The sequence below is a fragment of the Pongo pygmaeus genome, chromosome 11 (assembly GCF_028885625.2).
Source record: "Pongo pygmaeus isolate AG05252 chromosome 11, NHGRI_mPonPyg2-v2.0_pri, whole genome shotgun sequence".
In the NCBI taxonomy this organism is placed as follows: Eukaryota; Metazoa; Chordata; class Mammalia; order Primates; family Hominidae; genus Pongo; species Pongo pygmaeus.
Window position 1 is genome coordinate 118471990 of NC_072384.2, and position 10564 is coordinate 118482553.

At 57.4% G+C, this 10564-nt stretch overlaps 1 protein-coding gene across 12 annotated transcripts in view; it reads right to left on the reverse strand.

Moving 5' to 3' along the window:
* Positions 1–8586, reverse strand: part of TNS1 (tensin 1) — a 211352-nt gene extending 202766 nt beyond the window's left edge. For 8 of the 12 annotated variants that reach the window (XM_063647941.1, XM_063647939.1, XM_063647938.1 and 5 more), the window contains exon 1: positions 8076–8586. In XM_063647941.1, coding sequence (XP_063504011.1) covers positions 8076–8171 — 96 coding nt within the window. In that variant the 5' untranslated portion in view covers positions 8172–8586. Of the gene's footprint in view, positions 1–823; positions 3984–8075 lie in introns of those variants that run through there. The other 4 variants (XM_054477282.2, XM_054477278.2, XM_063647940.1 and 1 more) reach the window with 4 other exon arrangements.
* Between the last annotated feature and the right edge of the window lie 1978 nt (positions 8587–10564).

Genomic DNA, 10564 nt, shown 5'->3' on the forward strand with positions numbered 1-10564 from the left:
AGGAAGGGGTCCTCTCCTCCTCTGACCCCCAGCCCTTCTGCAGCAGGCAGCCCTCTCCCATCCCCCTTTTCCCAGGAGCCTCAGCCCAGGTCTGGCCTTAAGACTTTTAACCCTCACCACGTGGCCCCCCGGCCTCTCTGCTGGCCCCCCAGGCATCCTCATCCTGAAACCCACCACCCTGAACCTGGAGCCAACAGAGAAAGGGGGAAGAGCAGGCCATGGCTCCCTCCTCCAGGATGGAGAGGTCTTGGTAGCAGGGGAGGGCTGTGGAGGAAGGGATGGCAGTGGGTGGAAGCTGAAACTGGGTGTAGAAGGAATAAAAGGGATGGAATCTGAGAATTCTCCCCCAGCCCAGCTCTTCCAGACTTAATATTTGGGGCTACTATTCTCTGCTCCCCAGCCCCACCACTGCCTCCTCCTCAAGCTCTTGGGCTCAGCAACTGAGGGCGGGTGAAGAATTTTCACCCCATTGTAGGATGCAAGTGTCGGGAGGAAAGGCTCTAAAGAGAAGCAAACTTCTCAGTGGCCTCCTTCCACTTATCCTTCCACTTACAGCTCTGGGACTCCACTGGGGGGCGGGGGAGGGGGGCAGGGGATGTACTGACCCGGGACCCTGGGCCTGGGCCCTGTTGGTGGAGAAAGTCTTCTGGCTGAGGGTTGCTCAAGTCAGTCTGTCCTTCTGTAGGTCAGAGGCAGAAAGGCCCCTCCTTCAAGACTGACACCCCCGACCCCGGGCTGTCAGCGAAAGGATAAGGTGGCAGGGGCCGGTGGGGGCGGGGGGTTTGAGGAAGAGTAACGTCGCAGCTAAAGCAGCCAGACCTACCCAGAGCATGCAGGACAGACAGATCCACGTCATCTTTGCCGGGTCCCGTTCCTGGGGCACGCCCAGGGCCTGTGAAGAGCCCCTGAAGCTACAGTCCCCGCGGCGCTGGCAGAAGGGCTCTCTGAGTCCGCGGCTGCTCCGGCTCCGCCAGCATCTGCCGGGCCTCTCGCCCTGCTGCCTCCAGCTCACCCTCCCTCCTCCTCTTCCTCCCCCCACTCCACCCCTCGTCCCAGCCTCCTCTCTCCTCCCTCCTCCCAGGCTCCACCGGTGGCCTTGAGGGTCAGGAACCCTGCTTTGCAGGGGGTGTAAAAGGGACAGGGAAAAGGGACAGCTACCAGAGGCAGGGCCCCCCCAAGCCGCGCCCCCACCCTGGGACACACAACCCCTGTGTGCCACCAAGGCTCCTCGGTCTTCTGATCTGGTGCTGGTGGGCCTGGAGTCCTCCCTCCTCACTGCAGACCCCCGCCCCTGGCAAACCAGCCTGGGGGCCTTCACTCCTGGAACCCTCCAGACCACTGATGGATGAACAGACAGCCCCAGGCCCGGACAGTTGGCACACTCAGGGTGCCTTGGCCCCTCCCCATCTCTGAGTACCCGTGCGTGCCTTCCTGGCCTCCTCGGAACACACATGCATTTGCACACACAGACTGGGACAGACTCTGGTGCCCACGCGCCAAGCTCAGAGCACAGGACAGGCCTTAACACAGAAGAAATCGGGCCGAGACTGGGGAAGAATGGCCCTGCCCCCAGGCTGTGGGTTTCATTCCAATTTTTTTCCTATTTCTTTTTTTTCCCCCTTCTTTCTTTCTTTCCTGCAAACATCTGTCCCAGCCCTTCCTGCCCTTCTGAAAGGGAGCCCCGCTCCAGGCTCCCGCGAGAGTGTGTTTTTCTTGACTGTACCCAGGGCCAACATTTGGTTTGCATTTCCCCATTTCCTCCCCCTCCTCCCCTCTCCCCATCCCTGGGCCCAGTTCTCCCCTCCCACCATTCCACAGGCCTATTTCTTCCCCACAGCGTCCCCTGCCCACCAGCCCTCCCCTCCCCTCGCCGCCACCTCTGCCCAGGGACAATTGTTGGGGGTCTAGAGGGTGGAAAGGAGGCTGGGTCAGAACCCAAAAGTATTCCCACGGAGCACTAAGGGGGAATCCAGCAAAGTCTGCCCCAGGCCCTCATTGTCTGGAACCACCACGTTCCCCTCCAAAAAAAACCCTTCCTCTTTGAGCTCTGGCCTTGGCTGGACCAACTGAGAGTGGGTGGGGGCCAGTGAATCACCCGCTCTGCTGTTTGGAGCTGTCCAGGAGAAGGAGGGAGGGCTCAGCCCCACACCCTCCTGTGGACACACACACACACAAGGACACGGTCCAACTCACGTCAACGCACAAGAGCCCGCCCCGAGTAGGCACTTGGAGACCTCGTTCCTAGACTGAGTCACTTAGCAAGAAAAGTTCTCTTGCCTGGCCTCCTATGCACACTGTGCTATACATGCCCCGGGGCCACATGCACAAAGGGTTACAGATCCCCTACCTCCTGCCCCCACTCACCCAAGGCCATGCCATGCCGCTCTCCGTCAGCACCACATACCATGCAACTACCAGCCTCCTCTTTCGCAGGGACCTGCCCAGCCACTTGTGCTAACTCCCAGCCCAGGGACCACCCAAGACATCTACCTGGGAAACCCCAGAATGAAGGGGAAACACTGACTCTTCATCTGAAAAAAAGACTGCAGTATTCAGATACACAGGTTGTCCACAGCACCAGGGACTAACCATCTATTGTTTGGTGGTTCTGAGAAGTCAGGGGAGGACACTGAAGTGAAGTGTCAATTTCCGGCCCTTCCTAAAGCAGGTACCTGAATGAAGAGTCTTTGTTCTGGTAGAGGAGTCAGGGTCCCCTCTCCATACTTCTCCAAGTCCCCCAGAACTCTGGGGCTGGAAAAGATCCTGCCTCTAGCATCCTTCCCTGCCAGGATCACAATGCCCCTCTGGACCCCCTACTCTAAGCCTGCTGGGGCTTCACTGACATTTTAGCCAACACTGAAATTAACCAGTGTTCCACATGTAGTTGACCCTGCAGTCACGGCTGGGGATGTCCATAGACAGAAACCTCTGCAAACCCTCCCGTCACCCCTGGCTATAGCACAGGCAAGCAAAGGGGTGTGGTCTTCAGGAGGCCTCTCTGAGAGCCCCTGAGCCCCTCCTCAGCCACTATCACCAGTTCTGCCAGGCTGCCCTTGTCCCCTGACAAGTTCAAGGGTTCAGCCAGCTAAGCCCTGACATCCCAGTGCCCACTCACACCCAGCTCCCCCCTGCCTGCTCCCACAGCCCTTCACTGCTGGCGTCACTGAAGACGCCTCCAGGCAGCTTTCTCTGGAGTTCTGAGAAATCACCTTGGGGATTCCCAGAAATGGTGGAAAATCAAACCAAAAACCAAGTCACAGCGACACCAACTTGTCTGGCCTCCTACGCAGCCCGAGGAGGTCCTGCTGCTTCCCCAGGCTCCTCAGCCAGGACTGTGAATGGAAGTGGGAGATCATAGTGCTGGGGGTTCCCTTGGAGAAACCCTCCCTCCAGAATACCCCCATCCCTCTTCTCCAAGCCTATGGGGACTCTCCTGTATATTAATCGCTCATCATCAGGATGTCCTTCCTGCTAATTAACCACCATTTTCCCTGTTGATGTTAAACTCTGCCGACTGAGGTGTCTCTAACTGTGTGTAATGACCCTGTTCCAGGCTTGTCAGCCTTTATTCCTCCTTCGCAGCCTGGTGTCTCCACCCCAACCCACACATGGGCAAGGACGTGTCCTGTGTTTTGTATCCCCAGAGCCTGGCATACAGCAGGCACCAGACATGGTTGAAGAATGACTCAATCACTCAATCAATTAGTCAATGGCTCCTAACATATTTTCCTACTGTAAGCATTCACTGCCTCCTTCCCAAACCTTCCTTCTTTTCCCCTCAAAAGGGCCTCAGGCAGCCCTGCCTGTACACCTTTGCCCACACTTTCAGTGCCACCCTATCTGCAGCCACCTCTGCCTGCTGCCAATGCCCCACTGCCAAGCTCCAGCCAGCTGCAGACTCTCAGCAGGCCCAGATGGTTTCATTCATCTTGGGATCCCCACCCTGTGCCCAGACCCCTGTTTCACACACAGCAGACATGGAGTACACACTGGAGGACTGGCTGGGGCTCTACACTGGCATCCCAGAATCCTCAGAACCCAGCCCCAACTCTGTGCCATCCCCGCCATTTCTGCCTTCCCGCTGCATGCAGAGACCTCCCTCCGCTCCTCCCTCCAGCCCCCTGCTCAGCAGCCAGCTGAAGAAACAGAGTCAGGTCTGTGGGCTGTGGTGCTGGCCCTGGGGCTGGAGGAGGGTGGAGCCAAGGCAGAAGGAAGGGTGAGTGTGGGCAGGAATGAGCTAATGGTCTTAGAGCCTGAGCCTGGCAGGCCCTTCCCTGGGCCTCAGTTTCCTTTACCTGTAGAATAACCAGGCTGATGGCCTCCAAGGTCCCTTCCAGCTCCACCTTCTGTGATGACACGAGTTTCCCAGGCCAAGGCCCCAGCCCCATCCAATTCACTCTTCCTTTCCTTTGACTCTTGTCCATCAAAATATTATTATTGATGTCCACCCCTCTCCTACCAGGGCGTTAAGCCTTTCCTTTGTCACCACAGGTCACAGCATCTGAAGGTAACAGAGCATTTTAAAGCTGGAAAGGCATTCAAGCTCAGCTGCCCAGGGGTCACAGTAACAGCCTTTGGGGGTCACCTAGAAGTTCAATGAGGGGAGCGGGCAAGGGGTCACAAGGGCCTGGTGAGGGCAGGCCCCAGCTGAGGGGGATGCCCACTCCTTGGTTCCCCACTACAGCATGCAGCAACACAAGCCCACATCTCCACATCTTTTGATCTGCCATAGAACCCCCAACTCCATATTTTATATAAAATATTTTTACAAAATTGAAAAAAATACAAATTTGAAAGTGTTGGCTTAAAAAAAACCACTCTGAAAGTCCAGGCGAATGTGTTTGCCAGAAGGGTTAGTCTCAGGGCACCTCTAGCCTAATCCAGCCCCCTTGCTTAACAGACAGCCACACTGCGTCAAGAAAGGTGGCGTGACTCATCAGAGGTCACAGAGCCCATAAAAAGCAGAGATCCGGTCTCTCAGTTCCCAGACCCCGGATTTTTTCCGTAAACCCTGCAGCCTGCCACCTCTCACAATGGGACCACTCACACTGCAGCCTTCCTCCCAGACCATCCTGAGGGGCCCACATCCAACAGGTAGGGGCAGACCTGGCAATGGGGTTATCCACCAGTGTCCAGGTAAAGATCCCAACAGCATGAGACCCAGGAATCTACACCAAAGCACTCAGCTCCTGGACCTCCACCCTCTCAGCCCCTCAGATTCTGGTACTCTCCCGCTTCCCCAGGAAAGATTAATACCAATTAACTAGGCACTTGGCTTGCTGCATTGTCTTGAAGGCTCCTAATAACCCTCATTTTATAAATGCAGAAACTGAGACACATAGAGGTTCAGCAACCGGCTCAGGGTCACACAGCTAGTATGATGTGTGAAAGTGGAGCTCAGGTCATCTGATTCCACATCTCCCATGGATGGAGAATGTTCTTACAGCAATACGGTCACCCCAGGACTAGGGGCTATGCTTCCATGTTGTGGTGACGTGTTAACTCTTCTCTCCACTCACCTAAGGGCTGACCCTGAGGCTCCAGGGAGGGGTTCAGCCAGGTCTTGCTTGGCAGGAGAGAGTGGGGAGCCAAGGATAGTGCTACTACATGGGTCAGGATGAGACCAACTGGCTCCCTAATGGCTCCAGAAGAGTCAACGAGGAGAGATCTGGGTGCAGTCAGGGTCTGTCCCCTGATGCCCCTAGGGCCTCCCTTAGGTAAGCCATGCTGCCTCACCCTACCCCTCACCCTCATACACCTCAGCCTCTGAGTTCTGGGTGCCCAGACCTCTAGCAGAGGGTGCATGAGTGGGGGCTCAAGTCCCATCCATGCCCCACCCACCAAGCCCTGGCATGAGATGCATCAGCCCAGAGCATGGGGCACTACATTCTAATGCCCACCAAGGCACGACATGGGCTGGGGGAGGCCCTGCCCTCAGCATCCACATCCAGCACTCCTCTACTACCAGATTGAGGTCACTCTCTTGTACTGAAGAAATGTGGGTGCTCTCTGAGAGAGAAGACAGAGCTCCACCCAGGCCCTGAATGAGCCTCAGTATCCCCTGCTGACACGAGAAGGAGCCTCACTCACACCCCTTCCCCTACTGCCCCTTCCCCATCACCCTGGGTGGGGACGTGTCTGGGCCCAACCCCAACAATGCTTAATAAGATCCTTCCCAGAGCTCTACTCCACAATCTTGATCTCTTCCCCAGCTCTAATTTCCTGCCTGACTCAGGCCCCTCAAAGGCTGGAGGGAGGCAGCTGCAGCTGCTCATCCACCCCCCACCCCCACCGCCAGCTCAAATCCTGGCCCAGAAGGAAAAGGAGAGTGGAGTGAAGTGGTTCCATCATCCTCTACCTCCGCAAATGGGGAGGGGGTGTTGCTAAGCAGTCTGGGGGTCCAACTGACCTGATCCTGGCCGGCCATTTCCCACTTCAGGCTCCTTTTCTCACATCTAGAAATCCAGACTCCATGGCATCTGAACTCAGAACCCAGTGGAATACGGACAGGGCTCCAGCCCTGGGATCTGCAGCTGCAGGGCCTGCCTCTCAGCCAATCCCTGAGGACAATGCATTTTGCTGGAAGATTTCAAAGCATACCTTGGGTAACTGGAACAGAAGCCTGCTGGCACATTTCCCCACTGCGGAACAGCAGAGAGGGAAACTGAGGCTCAGAGGTAGCACCTGGGAGAAGGAGCTAGAAGTCCAAGCTCCTAATGGAGCAGAAGAATCCTTCCCATCCATTTGGATGGCAAGCATGGATACTGGGAGAAATCTCTCCATCCCTACATACCCCAACTCTGGCCTGCCTAATGGTCTGCAAGATCCCTGCTGGAAGCAGACAATAACAATGATAATATCCCTGTTTTTTTTAATCAAACACCTGTTATGAAGTAGGCACAGTTAAACACTTTAAATGCATTACCTCATTTAATCCTCACAACACTCCAACGATGTAGATATTTTCATTATCCCCATTTTACAGATGAGAAAACCAAGATACAGGCAGATCCTGTAACTAGCCCAAGGTCTACAGCTGGTAAAGCCAGAATTCAAACCCAAGTGGCTGGCTCCATAGCTGGGACTCTTAACCAGAATGGTGGACTTCCCCCTCCCCTGTGACAGGGGACGGTCCCTGCCCCAAGAGAGTAGGTCGGAAAGCCAGGACGTCCAGTCCCTGGGATCCTTCCCCTCATTAGAGTCTCCTGGGGTCCTGGGGGCTCTAGGTCATGATCTTGGGGTTCTCCTTGCCCTCCAGGGAGAATTTAAAGTTACCCACAGTTTTTCCAATTCCCTACTTTGTAGCTATGCCTCCACCTCCACCTCCACCCTCACGTCTATACTCCCCCCACCCACACACATACACACGTTACACACACGCTGAAGGCAACGTCAAGCATCCTCTCTGAGAATCCCAGGGAGATCGATGCTCAACCAGGACACGCCCACCCACAGCACTGCAGGTTCCCCAGACCCCTGCTCCCGCCCCCAACCCAGCCGCTGCTCCCTCCCTGGCGCCCGAGCCCCCATCCTCTCCCTGTCCAGTTCCCTGGTCCCTCCATCCTCCTGAATAAGTGGGAAATCCCTCCTGCCGTCCTCCAGCCACCCCATTCCCGTGTTCATTTCACTTCCTGACCTCGCTGCCTTAACTCGGCGGCTTCTAGGGATTGGGGGGCAGGGGGCATTTCCAGGAACCCACCTTCCCTTCCCACGGAAATTTGAGAGGGAGGCTTAAAACCCCAGGAACTTTGCTCCGTATCCCCAAATCCGCCGCCCTCCCACAGACTCCGGTGCTATCCTTCAGACTTCTGATCCAAGCCTAAGACACCCAGGAGTGTGCGCTGGGGGAGGGGCAGCAACTCCCCTTCCCGGATCCCAGCAACCTGGGTGGCGACTCCCCCGAAGTCCCAAACTCTGCTGAGAACCAGGCGGACGAATGGCCGAGACGGAGGGTCCCTGAGAGTGGAGGGTAGTAAGTCAGATGGAATGCCCAGGAGACTGCGGGACGGAAGCGTCTGGGAGGGAGGGCGCGGGGCGGGGGTCGGAAGGGGCCAGGTGTGGCCGAGAGCATTTACCTGGCTGCGGAGGCAGAAACGCAGGGGCAGGAGACACGAGAAGAGGTACTTGCCCCATCTGATCACGCAGGAGAAGCACCAACTCAGCCGAGTCATGCTGACCCCGAGAGTGGGCGCCTGGGGCGTGAGGGTCGGGAGAGGTGGACCCGCCGCTCCTGGCGCAGAGTTCCGGGGTTGGGGCGGGGTAGGAAGGCGGGCGCCCTGCCCTACCCTGTCCCGGGTCTCCCGGAGGCTCAGCCCCGGAGGAGCAGCCCGTGTCCTGCCCCCTCTAGCGGGAGGAGCGGGGCGGGAGGCCCGCGGCGCGGCCCGGACAGGGTTCCATCTCCGGGGAACCCCCACGGGGCGCGGGCGGCAGGGGCCTTACACCCTCGGGGACTCTTCCTCCGCGGCTTTCTCCTCCCCTGGCTGCGTGACAGTCTCCGCCTCCTGCTTCCCGGGCACGCTGCGGGGCGGGTGCCGGCACCCCGGCAACTTCTGAGGTTCGGGGAGCCGCGCGGGGCAGGCGGGAGGGGATCCGGCAGAGGCGGCGCCAGGCGCTGGGCGTCCACCTGCGAGGAAGGAGCAGCAGCCGCGGGAGCCGGGGCGGCGGCGGCAGCATTGTGCTCCTGGCTGCAGTGAGGATGTGAGCCTGCGTGTGTGAGTGAGTGCGGATTCCCTCCGGAGACCACTCCAATTCCTATATTGCTCCCCAGGGCATAATGTAATTAACTTAAACGGAGGCCTCCGGCTTCCATGACCCAAGTAGACACATCCCTGTGCCAGGCGTGCACGTGGGGACTCTGTGCACAGTCTGGACCAGCTGTCCAGTCCCACCTCCAACCTCTGACCCTGGTCACACACTCCGACTCCTCAGCCAGGATTTCTCTCTAGCCCACTCAGTGTGAGGGCGCTCAGACGTTCAGCACATCCAAAGAGCCCCCACAGGTTGGAAGGGACCCTGCCTGGGAGAGAAGAGAGCTGGACCAGCAATCTAGGGCTGGAGCTGCACCCGCCTGCTCTGGGTTCAGGGCCTCCACTTCCCATCTTCTCCCTTCTGCCTGCCCTTGCCTACCTCTGCTGTGCTCAACTGAACAGAGGATGCGGGCCTCTCGGGAATATTGTGTGAGGTCATCCTATTAGGACCCTAGAACTAGGGAGAGGGAAGGAAAAAGAGGGGAGGCAGAGGTCCTGGACTCTGGAGAGAGATGGAGAGAGACACAGAGACAGACAAAGGCAGAGAGAGGCAGGCAGAGAGTGCTGAGAGCTGGAGGGGCACCCATGAGCATTGCCCGGGGTTCTGTGGCTGCAGAGAAAGTGGGAGGGCAGGCAGCCAGCCAAGACGGGAGAGAAGAGGGGCGGAGGAGCTGTCAGGGGGCCTTTTCCGCAGCAATCGCCACTGGAGCCCAGCCAGACCCCTCCCCCATCCGCCTGGGGCTGGGCTGCCCTAGCATCATCTCAGGGCCATTTTTCCAGATGATGCTGCCTCCCTGTCCCCTTCCTCTCCTGCACCAGCCAGGGTCCCTTTCCCACTGTGTGGGCGGAGGCCCTGAAAGTTTCTCAGCTAGCTCACCCCTGCCCCCAAGCTCTCCTCCGCCTGCCCCCCACGACAGATTCCTCAGGCCCTGCCCGTCCCCATTGCAGCTCCCCACCTCGAGACAAGGCAGGGGAGTCCAGCATTTGGTGGAGACTAGCAGGACCCCAGGGAGGGAGAAGGAAGAAGAGGTTCCTGCTGGTGAGTGGATAGAGACAGGGGAAAGAGAGACATTAGGGGCCCTCATCCTCTAACAAGCCCTCCAGCAAGGGGGATCACCCAACGACCACCACACATGCTCTGGATAAAAGCTGGAGGGGGCATCAGGGAGGTAGGAGGAGAGGTAGTGTGATCCCCACACTAAAGTGAGCCCATCTCCAACAGGCCGGGCCTTTGTTCATGCCCACAATCTCCAGGGAAGCCCCAGCACTGCTGAGTCCTGTTCCAAGTCTGCAGAGGGGGCCTTCCTCCTCTTTCAGGGACCTTCAATCTCTATAGCTTCCCTACCCCATCTCAGAGGAAATAGATAAAGGGAAATAGATAAGACATGAGACAGAAGGAAATGGGGTTTAATGCATCGCAAGTAGAATGAAGTTTCATCCAAAGGAATCACTTGTGGAATTTCTAAAATAGGAGGAAGTTATTCAGACAGTATTGGCTAAAGTGTGGCCCTGCCTAGATTAAGAGAGGAGGACAAGATGACTTTTAAGAAAATTATCAAAACCTTCTCAGCACTTGGGCATGAGAGACACTCAACAAACAGAAGGAAAGAAGAGTGAGCCGGTAGAAAGGGAAGGAAGCGATGATGGCATCCAAGGTTTCCTCACCTGAAGCCAATGATGAACTGAGCTCAGCAGGGCAGAGTCCATTTCCAGCCACTGCCCAGCATGAGGTGCCTCAAGCCAAGGACCCTCCAAAGAGAGAGGAGAGAGTCCAAGACTCACAGGGACCTGAAGCCAGGCCTGCCACTGCCTGGAGG